This window comes from Epinephelus lanceolatus, chromosome 22, assembly GCF_041903045.1.
Source record: "Epinephelus lanceolatus isolate andai-2023 chromosome 22, ASM4190304v1, whole genome shotgun sequence".
Classification (NCBI taxonomy): domain Eukaryota; kingdom Metazoa; phylum Chordata; class Actinopteri; order Perciformes; family Serranidae; genus Epinephelus; species Epinephelus lanceolatus.
In genome coordinates this window covers 4,292,072-4,317,373 of record NC_135755.1, presented here as the reverse complement: position 1 = coordinate 4,317,373, position 25,302 = coordinate 4,292,072, and the positions used below count along the sequence as shown (strand labels likewise).

Sequence of the window (25,302 nt, the reverse complement as noted above, 5' to 3'; positions counted from 1 at the left end):
TACCGACAAGTGAAAAGAAATAAATAATAACTTTCACTGCTCAAAGATACTCACATGTCTGGAAAACAAACCACTACAGCAGCATATTGAGTGCCAGGTGGCCAGCACACACCGTTATTGACCAGCGCGCACCGTTATTGGACGGCACATGGACACTCACCCTCTTGCGATTGGACTTTGAACTATCATATGTACTGTGGAGTTTTAGTACCGTGGTCTACCATTACCAGTATACCCTGCAACACTAGTGACATCAGCCAATATTGTATGTAGTTTTTAGATGCGAAAAGTTCTAGACCCATGCAAATTAGTTCCGGAACGCACCAGGGCCTTTTCTGAAAAGATCCTGGTACGCGTTCCAGTATGTTCCGGCTCAAATTAAGCACTGCCTGTAACGTTTCCTAGCTAGAAAAAACGTCAGCTAACTCCTACCTAACAACATAAACAGTGACCTACGATTAAATGCAGCAAAAATGAGGACTGGTAATGATAATAATGTGTTGATATTGAATGGTAGAAGTTAAGAAATGTGCCACATATCCTGGTTTAAGCCAGGTACTTACACTACTACTGCATATCACCCACTCTGGAAGGCAGCGCATTGCTCTGTGCAGATAGAGCGCTCAGAGCCCGAGTCGGGGAAAGGTGGGAGGGATGGGGTGGATCAAACCATTTTTGAGGCAAGGGGGGGTGGGGGGGAGGGGTGCTGCTGTATTTTTGTTGTTAAAATATTACGTTTCAACCAAGTACTGTATGGTTTTGACACTTTTGACATACAGTAAAAAAAAATTTAAAAAAAATCTCTCAAATTTTAGGGGTACTCAAAAATGGGCTAAAAATGCCTATGACCCACCCTATAGAGACTTTCCAGCTCCTTGTGTTACACAGTTCCAATGGTGTATTAAACCCATGTGGTGTCCAGCCGCGTTATGAACTGATATTGTCCGGCCTCATATCATACTCTCATGATAGGTTCCATCCATGAAAGGTAGCTTTTGGTTTCTGACGCCAAAATCGCAGACAAAGCAGCAGTATTTGATGACTTCACACTGCAGTTAAGTGTGCTTTCAACCCTTGGTTGCAGAGGCCGTCATCTAATGGGTTCAGAAAATAAAGAAAATGGTTCTTGAGACTTCATTTGGCCGTCACTAGTGTGTAGGTTGTTAGCTTGGAGGTTGTTGTTGTTTCATGTAGTGATGGGGATTTTGAAAACGGTAACAAAAATAGAATGTGAGGTGAGCTCTGTCTGAAATAGGCAGCTAATGGCAGGCTGATAACCACAGTCTACACCCTGTGAGTCAAACTAACCAACTTCTTATATTCACACAACACTAATGGATGGAAACGAACATTAATTTGTATTTTCTGTTGCTGTTTTTTGGACGTTCAGTTAAAATTTGTTCTTCATTTGAATGTAAACTTGACATATGATGATACTGTCATTGTTTCCTGTGAGTTATTTTACAACTGTTCCACTAAACCAGTAATAAGCCTTGGATATGGCCCTGACACTTTGATGTATGATGGTGTCTCATGACAAGTGGCTGACTTGTTTGATTGTTTTGTATCTGTTAACCGGCTTTGCACTGAAGCATTGAGAGAATTTCCAAGGAAGGAGTGACAGTTATTAAGACAACATCTTTGGTAAATATTTTAACCTTTGTCTGCACAGTATATAAGAACTGGTCATCATCTTCATCCGCACATCCTCACAGGGTCCGCTGAAGATACAGACACTCCGAAGAGAAGAAGAGAAGAAGATTAGAAAGTCCTGCAGCAGGTTTGCACCAAACTTTATCATCCTCTGACTTTTATTCACAGGACTGACAGTCAGTACGGCTGTTCCCTAAACAAGTTTCGGTAACACGTCTGTCTCTCGTAGTCACCGTCACCATGAAGATGCTGATTGTGTCTGCACTTGTTTGTGCCATGATGGTTCTGACCAGAGCAGCTGGTGAGTATAATACATACGGTACACATGTTAATAAACACAAACAGTCCAAGTCAGTAACTGCAGTGTCAAACTTTCCAGCTCCTCCAGAGGAAACTCCCCAAAATGAAACAGGTGAGTGGCATTAAGATTTTCACTTCAACAGAATGTGGTTGTTATGATGCTCTGCTGTCATGATGATTTGCGTCAGATGCTAATGTAACTTTATCTTATTTTATATCCTATTACGTTATATTGCTTTTTATTACTCATATAGGGCTATGTTATGTATTCCAATGTTTGTATTCTGTTGCAATTTTTTTATGTTTATGTAAAAAATTTTATGTCTGACCAGAGCAGCTGGTGAGTATAATACATACGGTACAGATGTTAATAAACACAAACAGTCCAAGTCAATAACTGCAGTGTCAAACTTTCCAGCTCCTCCAGAGGAAACTCCCCAAGATGAAACAGGTGAGTGGCTTTAAGATTTTCACTTCAACAGAATGTGGTTGTTATGATGCTCTGCTGTGATGACTTCACCTGTGTTTAATGTCAATGAGCAGTTTCTCCTGATAAAAGCTTTGTGTCAGATGCTAATGTAACTTTATCTTATTTTATATCCTATTACATTATATTGCTTTTTATTACTCATATAGGGCTATGTTATGTATTCCAATGTTAGTATTCTGTTGCAATTGTTTTATGTTTATTAAAACAATATATTATATTACATATATATTAATTGATGATATTAATTGATGATGTTATTTTACACATGCTGTTATTTTGTCTTGTTACGTAATATTGTGTTATGTTAACTCACGTTTATTATATTTATGTTGTGTCATGTAATATTATGTTATGTTGTAGCTTCTTCGTGCCATCAAAATGAATCCATTTAATATAGTATGGAGACTTTCCCTGGAGACCCCACATTAACCAAACTCTAATGGTTCTCCACAGAGAGTCGCCTGGTCAAGAGATCGGCAACTTGTCCCTGGGGCTGGTCTTTGTTAGGTGGTCGCTGTTACCGCTACGTTCCAACACTTATGACCTGGGCTAGAGCTCAGGTAATGTTGGTGACTTTGACTCAGGAGGCTTCTACAACAAGCTCATTTTGTTTGCATACACATGGACATTTGGTGACCTGGGGTCTTAATTCTTACTTTCCTTGACAACTCCTCTCTGTCCGTCCGTCTCTCTGTTTGTCTTCACTGTAGAAAAACTGTCAGGCCCTGGGTGGAAACCTTGCGTCTGTTCAAAACAGCCAGCAATACTGTCATATTCAGAAGGTGATTGTTGCTGCCACTCATTCGTATAGACAGGCATGGATTGGAGGCTCTGATGCACAAGAGGTATTTTCATTGCACAACTTGGAAATATTGCACAACAAATACACATAATATTTATTTAATGATGAATTATATTATATTCCAGTTCATGCTGTTATAATACTGTTGATGGTATCACATTACTCTTACATGAACTATACTTTTGTGACTTTGCAGTGACTAATCACACCACTATGTCACTTCACTTGAGACAGTATGTACAGGGTACTGTGGGCACAGGTGTCTTGTAATTTTGGCTTTAATTGCCTTTGTATAGTTTCTTATTCATATTTATATTCTTGTTTTTCTTAAATTCTTCTTTTTTAAATTTCTCTTTTTTTGAGCCCTCACTCCCCCATTTTTTCACTTTCATCTTATGTAATGTTCTGTGCTACACTTTCTTCCAGGATGGTCAGTGGTTCTGGAGTGATGGCACACCTTTCCACTACCAGTACTGGTGTCATGGAGAGCCTAATAACGGTGGTGGTGCAGGGCAGCATTGTATGCAGATGAATTTCACAGGTAAAACAACATAGTGCTAACTGTAGCAGTGATGCTAATGATAAAATAGGAAGGAATACAGTGAGTTAACTCAGAAATATATCGTGCTGACATCTTCTGGTCAGTTGGTTGATGTGCTCTTGCCCCTCCAAATTCTCATTGGTCGGATGGTCACTGGTGTTACTGTCATAAGACTGTGTGTCGACCAAAGCATTTTTATGGCTCTGTGCCAGCAATAGCCACATAATTAAGAGCCGACCACTTTGAGTGACAGACTGTCTGCTGATAGTGTCCTCGGCCTCTCAGTCAGATCCGCGTACCCCTCACTCACACAGTGCCAGCCTCTTGCCCAACTATGTTCACCTCTGGCTCCAAAAAACCAAGATGGTGACGGCTGATGTGTCAAACATGAGGCTTCAAAACCACAAACAAATGGGTGACGTCAATGTAGCCACGTCCATTCTTTCTACAGTCCATGGTAAAAAGTGACGAGGGCAGCGTTTTACCCAAAGTTAAACATTTTTCAAATCTCTGTGACCAGAGAGAAAACAGCAACATGCATGGCTTAGTGAAGAACAGTGAAGACGCTCAGGGCCTCATAATGACACTGAGGTTTGTAGCAGAGTGTAAACACACAGCACTCCTGAGTCTCATTACAGCGCTGGCCTCAGAAAAAACAAGCATGAATTCACGATAGCTGCGACCTCCACACTGAATTTCAGCCTCCTAGGGCAAAAACTGTGACCACCAAACAGTGGAGACATTTTGTGAAACCGACAGAGCGAGATAGAGCTGCTGGTCGCAGCTTCAAAATGCTTTGGATGACACACAACACTGCCAGGTAGATTTAGTTCATCTAGAGATAACATGAAGATTTTCTTCCCATCGACCAATCAGCTGGCTGAAGAATAAGATGAGTTTAGTTGACCAAGATTTTCTTTGACTGACAACAGCCCTCTCCAATTAATAAAGTTCAGTTTTTATTGTTAAAATTATTCATGATGAATCAGTTAGGAGTCACTGATCACATCAACAGTCTGAGGTCTTTGTTTGTGTCACATTCACTGACTCAACCAACTCTTTTCTTTTTTTGCTTGCAGCTCACAAGTGCTGGGATGACGAAGAATGCTCCGACAAGTTTCCGTCTGTCTGTTCCAGGGAGAGATGCTGATTCCAGGTCTGACACAGAGACATGAAGAACCCATTTAAAACACAAACACTTGTGTTGGGTGCATGCTTTCATATACATCTTTCTTTACACCCTCAGTCTCACATGTGAGCTGAGTTTTTCTTTGCTATCGCTGTAACGCTACTGAAGGAATGAAGTGACAAGTGACATAAACAGGAGCTGGACTGTCTCTGAGGCCTTGTGCCTTTAATGAGAGCAGACTGAATGTGTTATGAAAAGAATGCTTTTAGCACAAATCTACATATATTCTGCAAAGTAAACTCTTCTTTCTTGTCTTATGCAAAATTAAAGGCTCAAGCATCCAAACAAACTGGTCTGTGTTTTGTCTCCTGTCTTTATCAGAGATGTCTCGATCCTCCAGGCTGATCCAAACATAGTTTAATGGTTTTCTGTCAGCGAAAAGAAAACAACTAAATCCTTTCCTTACTGAAATCTGCAGTTTTGTCCTCGTCAGCTTGCTTTTGCTGCAACAAGACTCTCCTATACGACAGCATACACTGCAGCAGTTCACTGCATATGCAAGTGAAAATGAGTGTTTGGGTGCAGAGAGTTTAGACACTGAGGTTAGAAAAATGCACCGACTTTTTAAACTCAGTGAGCAATAGACCCAGGTTGTGCTCATAATATTAATATATTAATTATATATACAGTACAGGCCAAAAGTTTGGACACACCTTCTCATTCAATGCGTTTTCTTTATTTTCATGACTATTTACATTGTAGATTCTCACTGAAGGCATCAAAACTATGAATGAACACATGTGGAGTTATGTACTTAACAAAACAAGGTGAAATAACTGAAAACATGTTTTATATTCTAGTTTCTTCAAAATAGCCACCCTTTGCTCTGATTACTGCTTTGCACACTCTTGGCATTCTCTCCATGAGCTTCAAGAGGTAGTCACCTGAAATGGTTTTCCAACAGTCTTGAAGGAGTGCCCAGAGGTGTTTAGCACTTGTTGGCCCCTTTGCCTTCACTCTGCGGTCCAGCTCACCCCAAACCATCTCGATTGGGTTCAGGTCCAGTGACTGTGGAGGCCAGGTCATCTGCCGCAGCACTCCATCACTCTCCTTCTTGGTCAAATAGCCCTTACACAGCCTGGAGGTGTGTTTGGGGTCATTGTCCTGTTGAAAAATAAATGATCGTCCAACTAAACGCAAACCGGATGGGATGGCATGTCGCTACAGGATGCTGTGGTAGCCATGCTGGTTCAGTGTGCCTTCAATTTTGAATAAATCCCCAACAGTGTCACCAGCAAAACACCCCCACACCATCACACCTCCTCCTCCATGCTTCACAGTGGGAACCAGGCATGTGGAATCCATCCGTTCACCTTTTCTGCGTCTCACAAAGACACGGCGGTCGGAACCAAAGATCTCAAATTTGGACTCATCAGACCAAAGCACAGATTTCCACTGGTCTAATGTCCATTCCTTGTGTTTCTTGGCCCAAACAAATCTCTTCTGCTTGTTGCCTCTCCTTAGCAGTGGTTTCCTAGCAGCTATTTGATCATGAAGGCCTGATTGGCGCAGTCTCCTCTTAACAGTTGTTCTAGAGATGGGTCTGCTGCTAGAACTCTGTGTGGCATTCATCTGGTCTCTGATCTGAGCTGCTGTTAACTTGCGATTTCTGAGGCTGGTGACTCGGATGAACTTATCCTCAGAAGCAGAGGTGACTCTTGGTCTTCCTTTCCTGGGTCGGTCCTCATGTGTGCCAGTTTCGTTGTAGCGCTTGATGGTTTTTGCGACTCCACTTGGGGACACATTTAAAGTTTTTGCAATTTTCCGGACTGACTGACCTTCATTTCTTAAAGTAATGATGGCCACTCGTTTTTCTTTAGTTAGCTGATTGGTTCTTGCCATAATATGAATTTTAACAGTTGTCCAATAGGGCTGTCGGCTGTGTATTAACCTGACTTCTGCACAACACAACTGATGGTCCCAACCCCATTGATAAAGCAAGAAATTCCACTAATTAACCCTGATAAGGCACACCTGTGAAGTGGAAACCATTTCAGGTGACTACCTCTTGAAGCTCATGGAGAGAATGCCAAGAGTGTGCAAAGCAGTAATCAGAGCAAAGGGTGGCTATTTTGAAGAAACTAGAATATAAAACATGTTTTCAGTTATTTCACCTTTTTTTGTTAAGTACATAACTCCACATGTGTTCATTCATAGTTTTGATGCCTTCAGTGAGAATCTACAATGTAAATAGTCATGAAAATAAAGAAAACGCATTGAATGAGAAGGTGTGTCCAAACTTTTGGCCTGTACTGTATATATAATGAGTGGCAGCTAACGTTAACTTTTAAATATGAAAAATAATAATAATTAATTGAAAAGTACATCTGAAGAACGATCAGTTTTTTATTTTAATTTTCCTTGTGAGAACAAACAAATTCCACCAGCGGTCTAAACCTGTAATACGAGTCATGTACAGATTCAAAACAGTAAAAACACTTGACTTACTGGAAATAAATTGGTAGTTTAAAGCTGCTGTATCAACATATTCTTTAATTAACAATGGATTAAATGTTTAATTTTAGACGAAAGAGGTTGCTCATGGTGACGAGCCCACAGGAAATACTTACCTGACTCTGCAGTTTAGCTTTATGGAGCATTTCAGTCACAGTAACATGACAATGACAGTTATGTTGTTTTTCATTAACTTTTAGGACCACTGACTCTGCTACATTTGATTCTGCAGATGTATCTGGCGTGAAATTCTCTTTTACTATTGGGTGACATTTTTGTGAAAGAAACTTGTCTATAAACAGAGGTAGATGTTATACAGTAATTCAGGAGCTTTGACTATGCCAGTCATAGTCTATCATGAACTAGGGTGACCATATTTTGATTTCCAAAAAAGAGGACACTCGGCCGGCCACGACATAGCCTACTTACATGATAATAAAATGTAGCTATAAATAGTATTCGGGCTCGGGTCGGATTCGGTCAGCTTTCAGTGAAAATGTAGTGTAAAAATAAATAAAATCCTATTGTCTGTCCTGTTTATTGCTTGGGCGCTGTTATTTACGTGACAACACCTGAACATAACACACACAGACACACATTGGCTGTTTGTTTCTACCTTTCCCCTCGCTGGAAGTCTCGGACCTCCAGCCGCCCGCCTCCGCCTTGATTAAACACTGAAAATAAAATAAAAGAGGGAGACAGGTTTTTCCTATTTTATCTTATTTTGTTTTATGTCTCCCTCTCCTCTCGCTGGAAGCGTCGGACCTCCCGCCTCCCGCTCCTGTCTCAAACACGGAGGTCTCCCTCTCCGCAGCTGAGCACCCACGGCGCACGCCCGGCCTGTTAAATAGCCTGTAACAACTGTGTGATACAAACTCAGTGCTTTGGTCATTAAATAATGTCGGGCTTGGTTCAGGTTTGGACAGAAATATGTGGCCCGTGCCGCACTCTAACACACACACACAAACACACGGAAAACCGGACATTATCATCAGTTTTTAAAAACCACCCAGACGCCCCGGACGGGACGTGAAAAGTGGACATGTCCGGGCAAAAGAGGACATTTGGTCAGCCTATCATGAACGTGTACCTACTCCTGAACAGGTGGCCTTCATTCAGTTGAGACACGCACTTTAAGACATAAATGTTCCTGCATCAGGCCCATGATCTGCCCGTGCCCTACTCGTGTTTATGTTTGATCCTTGCTGTGGCTGTGAGACCTGACTGAGAGATATTTTCCTGTGTTCACTACCAGATACTGTATATGCCAATAAAGCAGCATCAGAGTCTGGCACTGACTGTCCCTGTCATCTGTGAAACTACACAACGCATGTGATAGTACCAAATGGCTACACTAGCTGATGCATAAAAAGCCACTGGTAAAACAGTGACTGGTTGCTACAAAACGCCTACGTTTGTGCCTTAAAAGCTGCTCAAATTCAGTGATGGGCGCTGAAAAAGCTGTGTCGTTACAAAAAACCTGCGTATGATGGGTAACAACAAAACACCAACCTTTAATGTCTAAAAAGCCACTGAAAAAAAAAAAAAAGATTGATGTTTAAAAAGCTGCTGGAAGAACAAAAATGGGTCGCTCTATTTCTGCTCAAACTGTGTGCTCGCACTCAGACACCATGTTGCTTGCACAGCTTCCCTGCTCCAGCTTCAGCTCTTCTCCTCGCACTCAATCTGCTTCTGTGCGCTGGTGGAGTTTCTGCTCTTGGATTTTTTTGTGTAACAACCCTGTCAAAATCCCCCAACCTATAGAACGCCAGGTTTATTGGTGACCAATTAAATGATCCCTGCCTCTTTGCGGGCGCGCTCGCTTTAGTTTTAGAGTGTCCCGTCTGGGCGGGTACCCTTTAACCAGGTTGCGAAATTACGAATCCTACTATGTCCACGCCAAGACTCCGCCTGTCCCCGCCCTACTCTGCCTTACTCTGCGTCTGATTGACTTACCCTGACATTCTTACCCTAACCAATCTCATTCCTCATGCCTACAGCTAACCAATCCAGGCAAAAAAAGGCAACGACTACTAGCCAATCAGAGGGAGAGTAGGGTGACCCATGCTTTCACCATAGTAGGAAAAACTTACTTGAGGTTGACTTTGACGGCCCATGTTGGCCAGCAATCCGCTAGACTCCCGCTCCCGAGTCATGATAAAGGTGACGTCGTTTTCTCCTCCAGCACACTGACTAGGGGGAGTTGTACTATTATACTGTATGTGGTTATTATAGTAACGTGTGTAAATCCCGTGTATGTCCCTTTATTCCAAAAGTCGTAAAAAAATCAAGGGAAGAACATTGAATAAAGCCCTGGAGGGTGGGAGTGGATGAACCCGGTCAAAGAGTACCCGCCCGGATAGGACGCTCTAAAACTAAAGCGAGCGGCAGAGGTCATTTCATTGGTCAACAATAAACCTGGTGTTCTATTTGTTGGGGGATTTTGACTGGGTTGTTACAAAAAAACGATCCAAGAGCAAGGCAGAAATCTGAGAGCAGAAATTCCAGGAGTGCACAGAAGCAGTTTGAGCACGGGGAGAAAAGCTGAAGCTGGAGCAGGAAATTTGTGCAAGCAACATGGTATCTGAGTGCGAGCAACATGGTATCTGAGTGCGAGCAACATGGTATCTGAGTGCCAGCAACATGGTATCTGAGTGCCAGCAACATGGTATCTGAGTGCGAGCAACATGGTATCTGAGTGCGAGCACACAGTCTGAGCAGAAACAGAGTAGATCCAAGTGCAAACAGAGGCTATTTGAGTGTGAGGGCAGGGTTTGAGGGACAATATTACAAAATCTGAACGTGAAATCAATAAATAATGCTCTCAAACTGATAGACCACTCTCTTGAATAAAGATAGGAAAAAATCTCCATATGTGTAACGCTGTTATGACATATTTGTGATTCGCAGAAACAGTGTCACATTTTCCTCTGACGACTGGACTGTTGTCTCACAGAAAAGGTAAAGCTCATAAAGACGTTCACTTCCTTTCTTTTGATGTGTTTCTGTTTTCATTTCTGCCCAAGTCTCACAAATAATAAACCATGTGCACCTCACGTACACCAGAGGGCTCCCTACTCCATTTGGTTTGCTTGTGATACTGTGTGAAGTCCTTGGCCTCACACAATACCCACACTTACTGATGCCATACTGTTACTTCAAGCAAGCACACGTCCCAGGAATGTGCACCCAAATTTAGATTTAGATTTTGATCTTTCTAATAATATTTCTAATAACATACTTTGATGTTCTATACTTGACTGTTCTCTTTTTGGTTGCAACCAAAGCCATTTCGCACGAGTTGGCACATTCTGTTCAAGCTGGCAGGTGTTCCAGTCTTTTGCTCGGACAGTAAATTCAGATAAATAAAGGTCCTACGTGGCGAAATTACAACATTATTTCAGAGAGTGTGAGTCTCTTCCTCTCCTTCCTTGTGTTTGGGAAGAGACCTGTAGCTGTCTGTCTAACCACACAGTCACAAAAGCAGAACATGCTGGAGGAAAATTACGGAACAACTGTCTTTCAGTTTGTGCTCAGATTTTTGTCTCATTACTGAAAGTCTTCATAATGTTTCTGTGACGTAATGTAATTTGTGTTTTCAGTGAAGATTAACAGGTTTTGTTTGGATGTTTTCCAGTAAGACTAAACTACCACAGAGCCAGGAATTTGTAGTCGTAAATAGTTTAACACAACAGGTGTAACGTCGCCACTAACTGGTCTCACTGGGCTGCTTCATACAGATGCACATAATAAACCAGCAGCTCTGTGTTACTTCAATCATAATCAAATAAAAACCTCACTTTAAAGATTCAGGAGACGTGTTCAGATGTTAAATGTGTTTTAGTAACACTGACTGGCACCAGACTGTGTGTCAACAGTCCTGGACACTGTCTTCAGTCTCTCCTCTGACCAAAGCACGGCTGCCACAGGGATGTATAGAGGGATTATTCAGCAGCTGAAGGTGTGTCACGTGTAAGTTACCTGCAAATGACTGCAGCAGGAGAACACAGATTACAGCTTCATGGAAAACTGAAGCGATGATTTCACTGACGGACAGTCCACTGTTGGACGGCATCGCTGAACGCAGCATCCTGGATTTCTGGGGGGAAAAATTCAAGTCGTAGTTCTGTAGTTATGTTATCAACATGATGACACTGTGTATCTGTATATGGTATGTAGTGTTTTTTGGATACTTAGTTGCTTTTGATTTTACGAGATACTTTGTATCCTTCTTGTTATTTTCTTATAATCTTGTATTTATAGTTTTCACTTTCGGAGTTTCATTGTTAAGCAGCATCTCATTGCGCAGGGAAACCTGTTTTCAACTGTGCATATGACAAGAAACACCTTCACTTGTCTTAACTTGACTCGACTGTGTCTCGTGCCCATAATGTGGGCAAGGATTGCTCACTGACACACTACTTACAGTCTCTGTGAAATGAAGTACTCAAACCTTACACTGAAGTAAAAGTACCACTAACACAATATCACAATCTTCCTATTTTTGGACCTGTGGCTGTTTTTTCTTGTAGCTTATCAGCCCCAGAATGTGTGTGTGTATTTAGAGACCTGTCACTGTGTTTCCTGCAGCCCTTGAGCCCCTAAATGTTGCTGTTTCGTAGCAACTCGTTGCTGACTTTCGAGCAGGGATAATGGCAGGAGAAGTGGTTGTTTTTTACTGAGACATCACCCTTCAGCCACTTCCTCAAAACCATTAACTGCAGTTCCTGACCTGTCCACCAGATGCCCTCAGACATTTTCACTCGACTTCCTCATTCCCCTGCTCACCTGTTCTCACTCACCTCATCAGTCACTCACTCCATGCTGATGCTTTGTTCCTTTCAGCTTCGTCACCATCTGCCCTGTACTTTGGTTTTCAAGCAACCTGAACCTGACTCTGCTCTTTGCCTGGACCTGAATCTGCCTGCCAGAACCTTGTGTCTGCCTCCCAACACCTGCCTGTAAGTTCATTTATGTATATCACTGAACTGCACCAGTCTGTTTGTTTTGTCTGCTTTTGAGTCTTTCCCCTGCTGCCTGCACTCCCCACTGAGACACCTTTATGTCCAGCCCAGTCTCCAGAAGAAAATGTTGGCATTTTGCATTTCTGCATCCCTTGAGAAGATTTCTGCCAAGCTGCAGATAACTGCTTGAGACCTTCAAACAATAAAACCAGCTGTGTTCTAGCCAGTCATTGCTGTTTGAAAGGGGCATGAAAAGCAGATGTTTTTTACCAAGACATTTCTGTCTGGATTCTCAATTGTGCCCTCAAAACAGGGTTTTTAAGGCAAAAAATGACACCTTGACACCTGCCAAGCTGCCTGCCATGCACCTCTAATAAACTAAATACTAGTGACTAGTCCATACCCATTTGTCACCTTCTACCTATGCCAGTCCTCAATGCCTATGTGCAGTTTCACATAGATTGACCACGTCAGTGAGGAGAAAAACGTGGGACAGACAGAATGACTGACTGACAGAATGACACACTGACAGTTTCCGTGATTATGTACAGCATACCATACCATGACTTAGTCATACCAAACATTGGTCCACAGGGGGAGCCACAGCGATCGGTCACATTTTAGCCATTTTGAAGCATTTTTCTGTTGTTATAGCGCCACCCAGTTGCCAATTAGAGTTAAATTTCTCCAGTCACCTTGAGGCGTCCTGTTCTACATATCTACCAAGTTTAGTAAAAATCCATATGGCATCATATATTTTTAATCTCGTTGTGTCCCATTGTCAAGAGAAGCCTGTTCTAAATGTCCTGAATATCCATATTTTGTACAAAAATAAATATTTTGTAAAGTTTAAATCTGATAAGTTAGGAGGTAAATACATTTTGTAAACACATGAAATAAAAATGACCAAATATACATGAAAAAAAAATACTTAATGATATATTTACCCATTTATGATATATATTTAATACATTAAAGATAAAATATAAATATATGTACACAGTTAATAAATATCAGTCTGAAAATATTTCACTTCCTGATGAAGTGATAATGGTTTCATTCCTCCTCCTCTGTTTCCTCTTAAGTTACTTTTTGCTCTTCCTATCTTCTTTGATGGGCTTATGACATTACATTTGTTTTTACTGCTTTTGTCGTCTTTTGTAGCTTATTTGTTCATGATGTCTTTCCCTCCTCCTTCTTCCTTCGAGATGCATACAGTCCATTATGTCTCAGGTTTATTGCTCTCTCCTCAGCCCTCTGAACGCCATATTTTTGGCTTTTCTGTGTAGAATAAAAAACAATTCTATCGTTGAAACAAATAATGCGCCTTGTCTGCGAGCCATTAGGCAGTTGGGCTGTATGTGCATGCTGCAGTTGACAGTGGTTAGCTAAAGGAAACCAACATCAGCTGTGAGTGATAACGGAAAAGAAAAAAAAAGCTCTTTGCAAATTAAATGTTGAAAAACTACGTCTCACAATCTCATTTTCGTTCACAACTATTATTCAAAATGAAATCTTTCAAAGTTTAAATAAAGTAATTTTCACAGCAGCACTTTTCTTTTACTTGAACTTAAGGTAATATATTTTTTTGCAGTCTGACTACATTGTTTACACGATGTCAGTAATTCACTGTCACAACTCAAAATAATCTCCATGCTGGTTTTAAAGTCATGCTGTTACAGTGAGAAGTCATGATTTTTAACACTTCCTACCTAGAAGGCAAACATCAGGTCCAGCGTGGTTCATGCAGAGTGACACATGTGTGAGATGCACTTCCTTATTTATCGTGCACACCTGCACTGTTGTGGTTTTAAACACACTTGTACTTCATTTCTTACTTTGCAGATGAAATGAGTTTCCTGTCGTGTGGCCTGTCGCACTCTCATAAATGAAGACAGTGAAGATTGTTTCAAACCAAACAGTTTCTAAACTGTTTTTAAATCTTGATGGGCTTTTCTAAATACTACATTTTTCCAATATCGACAGACTTTATTAACCATATCAAGAGTCTAGAGTCTGTGGTTTTGCATTTGTTATTTCTCAGAGCTGTTTGAAGAGGAGATATAATACATATTTACTGCTTTACACTGTCACTATTTGCAAACCTTTGCACGCAGAAATGAGCAGCACTTCTTCCTGTAGCACCCTTTGTCTACACAGCCTAACCTGTGGCAGCAACCAGGGCAGCTTTCAGTACACCATGAACACAGCAGAGGGTGCTAATATGACGGGTCCATTACAGTTCTGTCATGTTGTGAAGACAAAACTCACCTGCCTCTCTTTGGTTTCAGTGTAACATATTTTGTGTGTTTTTTTTTTTATCTGAAAACTTAGGAGGTCAATCTTTGTAAATACAGCAAATAAAAAAATGCTGAATAAACATGACAGGGGTTCATAGAGGTATTTATTTAAATATTTACACACATAAAATCAATAATATCCATATAATATGTTTATCTATGAAATAATGCATTTAGTATGTATTTGTATTTCTTCCACATTTCCCTCTGTGCCAAAGAGCTGCACCGCTGTCCAAAAACAAACAAATCCATAAGCCACAGTGAGTGACACATCCCTTTGCATGTCTTTCATTTTCATTCCTAAGAGATGTAATAATCTCTATTTTACAGAACATTGCTGTGGGGCGTGACCTTATTTTATTTATTTATATTTTGGGGGGTGGGGTGGTTCTGTCTTTCTCTGTTATTGGTCAATCAAGAGGTTTTTAGTCCATTATTTCCCTCTCCTGAAGCTTCTTCTTTCGGTCCTCTGTTTCTTCTTGTTTCCAGTCAACATGAATAACTCTGGACCATCGTTCTTAACCTTCTTTTTACCTGCCAGATATTTGAATTTGTACTTCACAGTATTCCAGATCCTCTTGCCGCCTGTATTCCGACAGAAGAAGAAAACTGTTCAAATTTGCTGGGTTTAGCTGCCAGAAAAAAATTCACAACATCGCAACAGAAGAGTGATAGTTGAGTTGAAAACATTATTCATGTCAAAATGATGGTCGAGACAGCTCTGTCCCCCCATTCTGTGACCGAATCTCTATATGTAGAATGGCGGAGTGGCAAGACAGCGCCATATTCCTGCCTTTAACAGGCAGTTTGAAGGGAGCTAAAGACAGCTTGTTCTCATTGCAGTACTTTGGCACCCCCCCCTTTAGCGTGTTTATGAGAAACAATGGGCTTTCAGCTGACTCCAGTGTAAACCAATCCACAGCATTACTTGATGCTGAGAGCAACTGATGGAGTACAAAGAGCGAGAAAGTCTCTGTAATTAAGGACGGAGAGAAGGTGGATGGGTCGAACACACAGGAGACCACGGTTCATGCCCGAGTAAAGCGTGAAGTCAGTGTTGTTTTAATGTTATGCAATACACGTATACTTGTGTACTGATGTTACCAACATGACTTATTTACATTGTGTTGTTGTAAAGTAACAAATGCACCTATTTCAAATCAAAACATGATCTTTTTTCCTCAAACCTAACCAAGTATTTTTGTCATTAAACCTAACTGCGAGTAACAGAGTAACAGACCCTTAAGAAATATTATAAATGATAAAAAATAACAGAACCTTTAAAATAATTTTAAATAATTAAAAAAATAGTACCTTAACCTTAACCTTTGAAAATATGATAAATAATCAAAAACTAATAGATCATTTTTAAAAAATCGAAATAAAAAAGAACCTTTAAAAGTACTATAAATGGTAAAAAAAGTAACAGAAACTTAAAAAAAATCTCACAATGATAAAAAAAAAATATTGGTAAATGTCTTACTTGTTAAATCAAGGAAAGAAATTAAGGATTATGTTTTTTTCTCTGAATTCAAAGTTTAATTTTATGGAGTCGAGAAAACAATGAGAGCATGATGTAAAGCACTGTAAAAGATTTTCAGATGCTTTGAAGCTTAAATCACCTTAAAAATAAGCTCGAAGAGCACGTACTGTTTTATCCTCGATACTTGAAAACCTTACTATCGCCGGGCCGACAACATTTCTCTGTAACATCTGTGTGTTTCCTGTTTCCTGCAGACGTCCAGCAGCTGTTGGTGGTTAAAGAAGAAGTTCCCCCTGAGCAGCAGGAGTGGAGCTCCAGTGTGGACCACACTGGAGCTCCACACTGGAGCTCCAGTGTGGACCACACTGGAGCTCCAGTGTGCTCCAGTGTGGTCCACACTGGAGCTCCAGTGTGGAGCTCCAGTGTGGTCCACACTGGAGCTCCAGTGTGGAGCTCCAGTGTGGTCCTCCTGGTCCACACTGGAGCTCCACACTGGAGCTCCAGTGTGGACCAGGAGGACCCAGAGCCTCCACACATTAAAGAGGACCAGGAGGACCCAGAGCCTCCACACATTAAAGAGGACCAGGAGGACCCAGAGCCTCCACACATTAAAGAGGACCAGGAGGAACTCTGGATCAGTCAGGAGGGAGAGCAGCTTCAAGGGCTGGAGGAGGCCGATAACACCAAGTCCATATCCACTCCTGTCCCTGTGAAGAGTGAAGATGATGAAGATAAACCTCAGTCCTCACAGCTTCATCAAGGGCACACTGAACATATGGAAATAGAAGTTGAAGTAGAGGACTGGGGAGGACCAGAACCAGATACACATCTACAACTTGAGACTGATGACAAGACTGGAAAGTCCTCTGAACCTGAGACTGATGACAGTGATGATTGGAAAGAGACCAGAGAACCTCAGTCAGGTTTAAACTCTCTTAAAACTGATCAAGTCCCTGTCAGTGAATTGAATGGTGGTAAAAAACCATTTCGCTGCTCTGAGTGTGGGAAATATTTCAGCTTGTGGCAGCATCTGAGGAAACACATAAGAACTCACTCACAAGAAAAACATTTCAGCTGCTCAGTTTGTAAGAAATCTTTTACAGAGAGTGAACACTTACACTCGATGATTCACACAGGAGAGACACCATTTAATTGCTCTGTGGGAAAACGTAGGGTACATTTTTGCTACCCTGTCTGAAATCTTAAATCCCTGCAACCCAGCACTCTCATGACACTGTTTAGGGTTCCAGAGGACTCCACCACTCTGACTGCCTGACAAGCCAATACAGTGGCGTATATGGCTCCATCAGGTTGTTGCAGCATTTTGCTAGAATGGAAGTCCACTATTCCCCATCGGCCTCTGTCTAGATTAAAGACCTGTTATATTTTATCTCAAACTTGAGAAGAGTGCAGTTAGTTACAGAGTGGGCACCATGCTTACGCCAGTAGCTTGATGGACCATCACAAAGGGGCGGGGCTTAGCGAAAGGTAAATTGTACAATATTACTATTCACTCTCGTGCACTGAAGGAAAAGTATTGTAATCCTGTATGATTTGCAGTTATCCTGGAAAAAAAACAAGTCATTTAAAAAAATAAGATTTACGCACAAGCAAGCCTGAGTTCATCACATGAGAACCCACACAGGAGTTTGATGTAACAGGGAGTTTGTTTATTTATTTATGTTTATGATTAGCAATATCAGTGTCATCTAAGAAACATTCTGCAACAGATTTGATGGTGACAGCGATCTGTGTGCACTAACTTCTTTATGAGATATGACTAATCATGTACTATGGGTGTGTTCTGAGCCGCATATTTTTTCTTTTAACTTTTGCAGCTGCTTTTACACAATATGTTCTGTTGGGACATACTACTTCTTCATAACACTGTGCCTTGAACTTTGACCCTCCTGTTCATATATCTGTTACTGTGGAGATAAAACAAAACCATTCTCCAAGCTTGCGGTCAACCCAGAGAACTCTGCTGCATACAGTCTAGATTCTAACATATTATATTCAACCACATATAGTAGAACATCCTGGTATTTGTGGCATACTGCATTTGACACACTATGTATTGGGACATACTAAATTATGTTTGCCATACTTTATGGGTATTGGAACACAGAGTGTATGTCTCTTGCAATCATTAAATTCCATTAAAACACCACATCAAACCATGAATTGACTAAAATAAGTATTGTGTGTGTATCAGAGTCTGATATATCTCCTTCCTTTTTTATTTTGTCTGTTTGAGCAACAAAAAACAATGTAAGGACCATTTGCATAAGCGTAGCAGCCCAAACAGGACGTGCCTACCTCAATACGTGCTGATCCAACAGTACACAAGGCAGTACACCATGACCATCCTCCTCTCATCAGCAGTGATGGTTCGCCCATTGTCCAACTTTCCCTATAGATGAGTCACAGCTTCAGGGGCCTCATCGGTGCCTCAGTGCAGACCATGTAGACAGCAGCGTTCACACACCACCAGCCTGCAAGTTTCAGTCATCACTTTAACCTTATATACTGCAGTGACGGCCAAATGAGGCCTCATGAACCAGTCTCTGTTTAATAAGCCCACCAGATGGTGATCTCTGCTCAACAAGGGGTTGAAAGCACACTGCATTCCATGAGCCTTCTCATTAAAGCAAGAGCACCATCTTGTGGTGATGTAGCAGAAAGAGGAAAAGGGGAAAAAAAACAGAACAGCCCTTCTTATACTCTGACAGGCAGGGACTGAGAAATGAGACACACCTGTGCGCCGGGGGAAGGGAAACCAACGAACGAACAAAAGCAGCATGGAGGAGAACAGAGTGAGAGTGTAAAGTCTCCTTTACAGGTCCAGTGTGGAAATTTTAGGGGGATTTGGTGGCATCTAGTTGCGAGGATTGCAAATTGAAACCAGCTGAAACTTTTCCTGGTTAGAATGTGTTCATTGTTCAGGAGGAATTAGCTCCCTATGTAGATATGAATGGCTCATGCTAAGGAAACAAAATCACAATGATTCTTATTTTCAGGTGATTTTACACTGAAAAACATACTTGTTGGGATTTAAATTCGGGCTTCACATGTAGGCATCACTTATATTGGGGTCAATTGGCTATCGGAAATAATTAATAATTATTAATAATAATTCATAATTATGTTAAATAATGTGACTTAAAGCCCCTACAAGGAACTTTCATTTAGATTTGATTTTGGCGACCCTGTGGACAAAAGCGGTAGTGTTTTGCCGGAATGAAGCCTACATTTCCCATGAGCTCTAGCGCGTATTGTCGTAAAGACGCTTACCTGGCTCGCGCATGTGTTTGTTTTGGGGATGAATGAAACAACAAGACGGGAAAACTTTGCCCCGGCTCCTATCAGGGATCCCAGCTCACCTCTGCCGCGCCCCAGCTCCACCTCTCCGGCGCAAGCGCCACCGCCGCCGGGGTAAACACAGTGGTTGGCTGGTAAGGCTGAAGGCCTGTTTGGCGAGCACTTCCACGGCTAAATGTAAACAGCTAGGTAAGATGACGTATGCCGTCTGAGTGCCGTAAATCATTTCGTCCTAGAAGCGACCTGGGGCGGACCCGGACACAGTTTCCTAAAGGTATGGATATACACTATATAGAAATAGCTTATCTTCACACCGATGGTCTCATTTACTGTACAGACATCAGCAGAAACGAGAGACTTGTGCATATCCAGTTAAAAGTTCCTTGTAGCGGCTTTAATTAACATTAAATTACCTCGTGGGGCACCATTCCCGTAAAGGGAAAAATGATAGCCAGTTAAAGATATCAGTCTCATAAAATACGCTAAACTATTACTTTGGAGTTTTGATTAATAATTAAATTAATGACAACAACCAAAATTAACAGTAACGCCTGAAGGATTTTGGAGTTCTTGACGCAGCAGAGGTTGACTATTCATTCACTCTTGTGCAACATTAAACAGACAGCAGGTATGATTCCAAAGAATTATATTTATTGACAAAGTAGCAAAGCAAAACCAAACACACAAATTCTAACTAACTATATACAACCTTGGTGTGTGTGTGTGTGTGTGTGTGTGTGTGTGTGTGCGTGCGAGAGAGAAAGAAGAGAAAAACAAAGGCGGGTGTCGTGATCAAGGAGCTGTTTGGCCTACAAAACAAAATGGCTGACAACAGAGAACTACAAGATGGCCGAATCAAAGCTGGTTTCAGATCAGGGGAGGTGTTTGTCTGACCGTGTGGTCAGGACAAAGACAAAGGAAAAGAAGTGGGAACTTTGAGATGCCAGTTTGCATGTAGCTCTGTTGAAAGCCTATTTGTTAATGAGTCTATGTCAATGTGATGTGTGTTGCAAACGGTCTGGATTAATGCAGAGATTGTTTAGATGTGTGCAAGAATCTGTTTGTGAACAATATTAGCAAACTAAACTCTTAGCTGTGGTGAAGCCAACTAATCAATGACCTAACTGCAATCTATCACAGCAATAACTCAGCAAACAGCATTAAATCACATACAACAAGTTAAACAGTCTTGCTTAGCCTGTAAAGCTGTGATTAACCTATGCCCAGTTGTTACATTACTGATCCTTGAATGGATGGGAGAAAGAGTCACTTGGTGGTGTACTGCTCTGTTATCTGGCAGAAGAAGGCTGGGAAGATGGTTCCAGGTGCAGTCTTTGTTGGGTCTTTGCTCCAAAGGTTCTGATCCGAGGAAGCCAGTCGCTCAGGGTCCTTGCAGAGTTAGACGCTGGGTGCTAACTCACTTAGTTCCTTGTTGCTGGAAAGCTAGTTGCAAACCTTGTGCTTGCACCTCTAACTTTCTGGTTCAGGTTAGAGAGTCTGTGATCAATTGCCCCACTTTAGATGGTTCAGGGTAAGGAGCAAGGGTCTGAGCATCTGGGCTGGTCCAGGCCCAGCTGGAAAGAGGTGTGGGCTGCTCCGCAGTTCCCAAGTAAGAGCGGTGTGAGTTGTTCACCAGCTCTAGAGTAAAAAGGGGAGCAGACCTTCTACAGATGCCTGTGACATCACAGAGTCACATGTCACTGTAAAAGTCCTGTCCAATCAAGTTGTGAGACTGAGGTGTGACGTGAGACCTCCTGGAGATGGGTGTCAAATTGTGGTCTTTGTTTGGAGAACAAAGAGCATGCAGAGAAGGAAGCCTTTAAATGTCCAGTGTAGATTTTACCAAATGACAAAATATCTGTGGTCCTGTGAATCCCAACATACTTAATAAATTATATTCAACCTCTTTCAGTATATCCTCTGAAATCCTACACACTGGACCTTTGACTGCTCTCCCAGATAATTTATTTTACCCTTCATCTCTCAGTTACATATCTCCTCCTTTGACAAACTTACACTGAACTGAATGAAGCTGAGATGTTTATCTGGTTTTCTAATTTGATTTATTTACTGAATGACATTTGATTTTTAGAACTGTATTCTGAATTTTGTTTTTGTGACATTTTGTGTTTGACCATTGACCATAATTGTTTAATTTGAATATATAATATGGGTTAAATACAATGTGATGTAATTAATAAATTAATTGATGGTTTGTGTTTTGCTCTCTTGTACATGTTCTGTAGTGCATGTTGCTAGCTGTCTGAGCTAACATCCAACTGGTTAAAAGGAATGCTATTCTTACAGTGACAGGGTCAACCCTGGGCAGTGACTTATGGCGTCCGACCCTGACGAAAATAGCTGTCCTTTAACGTTGGCATGATACGCGGTTGGTAACTGTTATAGTTTAGCTGCGCTTGGCGGTGTCAGGGTGAAATGTGGCAGGACAAGAATGAAAGTTAAGGTGCTTAAGGGACAGTACATTACAGGACAGGTGGCAACCCTAACGGAAACTAAGAAAAACAACCATATTTAGCTTCTCTGCACTGGCTCCCTGTAATGTATATAACTGGATTTAAAATCCTCGGTCAGTCTCCATGAACTCATAGTGCCATATTATCCCACATTATCACCACACTCAGAGAATGCAGGGTTATTTGTGGTTTCTAAAGTCTCCAAAAGTAGATCAGGAGCCAGAGCCTTCAGCTATCAGGCTCCTCTTCTGTGGAATCATCTTCCTGTTTCAGTGCGCGAGGCAGACACCATCTCCACATTTAAGACGAGACTTAAGACTTTGCTTTTTGATAAAGTTTATAGTTAGGGCTGGCTCAGGCTTGCCCTGTACCAGCCCCTAGTTAGGCTGATATAGGCCTAGTCTGCCGGGGAACATTCTATGATACACTAAGCTTCTTTCTTCTCTCTCTCTCTCTCTCTCTCTCTCTCTCTCTCTCTCTCTCCATGTGCTAACATTCTTGCCCCATTATCAATCAATCAATCAATTTTATTTATAAAGCCCAATATCACAAATCACAATTTGCCTCACAGGGCTTTACAGCATACGACATCCCTCTGTTCTTATGACCCTCACAGCGGAAAAGGAAAAACTCCCCAAAAAAACCCTTTAACGGGGGAAAAAACGGTAGAAACCTCAGGAAGAGCAACTGAGGAGGGATCCCTCTTCCAGGATGGACAGACGTGCAATAGATGTCGTACAGAACAGATCAGCATAATAAATAATCCGTATGACACAATGAGACAGAAAGAGAGACAGAGACAGAGAGAGAGATGCAGGACAGACGGTAATGACAGTAGCTTACAACAACATTAATGAAAGTAATAATATTATGATTATAGTTCTGGCTACTGTGGTACAATATGTTGAAAGTATATATTAGTATCTGGCAGTATACATGTGTGACAATAATCATATGTGTATAATAACAGTAGAAGTATGACTAATGACTAATGATGGCAGCAGCAGCAGGAGGCATCTGGCAGGACCACGGCAGCAGCACAACCACACACGTCACACCATCCAGGCACCGCTGTGATATGAGTTAATCTGAGAGACAGTGGAGCACAAAGGCTCCGGAGAAGAAGCCCAGTTAGTGACATCCAGAATGGCCGAGTTAGCAAGATGCAGTAATAGAATACGAGAGAGAGAGAGAGAGAGAGAGAGAGAGAGAGAGAGAGAGAGAGATAGAGAGAGAGAAGGTCATGTATTTTATCTATTTTTAATGTTGTATTATTGGTATTTTTGTATGTTTTTATTGTAAGGTGTCCTTGGGTGCTCAGAAAGGCGCCAACAAATAACATTTATTATCATTATTATTATTATAGAAGGTGCCCGGTGTATTATAGAGGTCCTCCGGCAGACTAGACCTAAGTCAGCCTAACTAGGGGCTGGTACAGGGCAAGCCTGAGCCAGCCCTAACTATAAGCTTTATCAAAGAGGAAAGTCTTAAGTCTAGTCTTAAATGTGGAGACGGTGTCTGCCTCCCGGACCGTAACAGGAAGATGATTCCACAGGAGAGGAGCCTGATAGCTGAAGGCTCTGGCTCCTGATCTACTTTTGGAGACTTTAGGGACCACGAGTAACCCTGCGTTCTCAGAGCGCAGTGTTCTGGTGGGATAATATGGCACTATGAGCTCTCTAAGATATGACGGAGCTTGACCATTTAGAGCTTTATAAGTTAACAGTAGGATTTTAAATTCAATTCTGGATTTTACAGGGAGCCAGTGCAGAGAAGCTAAAACAGGAGAAATATGATCTCGTTTCTTAGTTCCTGTTAGTACACATGCTGCTGCAGTCTGAATTAGCTGGAGAGTTTTTAAGGACTTACTAGAGCTACCTGATAATAGAGAGTTACGGTAATCCAGCCTTGAGGTAACAAAAGCGTGGACCAATTTTTCTGCATCTTTTCGGGTCAGGATAGGCCTAATTTTCGCAATATTACGCAGATGAAAAAATGCAGTCCGTGAGGTTTGTTTTAAATGAGAATTAAAAGACAAATCTTGATCAAATATTACTCCGAGGTTTCTTACGGTAGCGCTAGAGGCCAGAGCAATGCCATCTAGAGAAACTATGTCATCAGATAAAGAGTCTCTGAGTTGTTTGAGGCCAAGAACAATAACTTCAGTTTTGTCTGAATTTAACATCAGGAAATTGGTGCTCATCCAATTTTTTATGTCTTTAAGGCAGTTATGGAGTTTAGTTAATTGATTACTTTCTTCTGGCGTCATCGATAAATACAACTGTGTATCATCCACATAACAATGGAATTTTATGGAATTTTTTTTTTTTTTAAATTTATTGATTTCTAATGATGTTACCTAAAGGAAGCATATATAGAATAAATAGGATTGGTCCGAGCACAGAACCTTGCGAAACTCCAAAACAAACTTTAGTACGTAAGGATGATTCATTATGAACGTGAACAAACTGAAAACGATCAGATAAATAAGATTTAAACCAGCTTAGTGCAGAACCTTTTAGGCCAATTAAGTGTTCCAGTCTCTGCAGTAGAATTTGATGGTCAAGAGTGTCAAACGCCGCACTAAGATCTAATTAATGCATGTTATGAGCTTGGCTTCTTCCCTAGAGCCTTTGGGCTCCCATTTTTTGCAGGTTCCAGCAGATCATGGCTACGCCTCGCTTGTTGGTCGTCAGCTGAGGTGGTACAGGCACCTGATTAGGATGCCCTCCGGATGCGTCCTGTTAAGGATGTTCTGGGCATGTCCCACTGGTTGAAGGAATCCTGGTTTTCTCAGGAGGAGCTGGAAACCATTGCTTGGGGAGCCTGGTATCTCTCCGAAGTTGTCAACAAACACTGACTTTCACCAGAGAGGGCGGTGTTCACGTCCTGTAAGATTCGAAAGCCAAACCCTGTTCTATTTTCCTAAACCCAACCATGTGTGTTTGTTGTTGAAGGAAAAGGAGTCAATTCACAGTGTTGTACCGACATAGTGAGTTTTTTTTGAAAGAGACTGTATGTAAACTGTACATTTCCTGTGAAAACAGGAAATTGTCATCTTGAAAGAGGACAATGCATGTAACAGGCAGAACCTGACACGATGTTCCAGAGTGTCAACAACCAACGCACACAGGGTACCTTGGACGTTGTATGTGGATGTGGAAAGTCCATGACCAAACGTCAATATGTGACGAGGTCGGAGTGAGAATATGTTGGCTGGGTTGAGGAACATCTGGGGTGCTTTGCTCGGCCTGCTGCCCTGTGACCCGGCCCTGTACATGGGGATGAAAATGGACAGACAGACGAACTGACGGATGGATGGATACTTCTA

At 41.5% G+C, this 25,302-nt stretch overlaps 1 protein-coding gene across 10 annotated transcripts in view; it reads left to right on the top strand.

The window, feature by feature from the left end:
- The window catches only part of LOC117245974 (type-2 ice-structuring protein-like), a 61,123-nt gene extending 55,859 nt beyond the window's left edge, over positions 1 to 5,264 (top strand). For 5 of the 10 annotated variants that reach the window (XM_078164018.1, XM_078164019.1, XM_078164020.1 and 2 more), the window contains 8 exons: positions 1,716 to 1,780; positions 1,883 to 1,954; positions 2,033 to 2,065; positions 2,372 to 2,404; positions 2,897 to 3,003; positions 3,154 to 3,288; positions 3,672 to 3,786; positions 4,866 to 5,264. In XM_078164018.1, coding sequence (XP_078020144.1) covers positions 1,894 to 1,954; positions 2,033 to 2,065; positions 2,372 to 2,404; positions 2,897 to 3,003; positions 3,154 to 3,288; positions 3,672 to 3,786; positions 4,866 to 4,936 — 555 coding nt within the window. In that variant the 5' untranslated portion in view covers positions 1,716 to 1,780; positions 1,883 to 1,893 and the 3' untranslated portion in view covers positions 4,937 to 5,264. Of the gene's footprint in view, positions 1 to 1,672; positions 1,781 to 1,882; positions 1,955 to 2,032; positions 2,066 to 2,371; positions 2,405 to 2,896; positions 3,004 to 3,153; positions 3,289 to 3,671; positions 3,787 to 4,865 lie in introns of all 10 variants that reach the window. The other 5 variants (XM_078164024.1, XM_078164023.1, XM_078164021.1 and 2 more) reach the window with 4 other exon arrangements.
- The last annotated feature ends 20,038 nt before the right edge of the window (positions 5,265 to 25,302 follow it).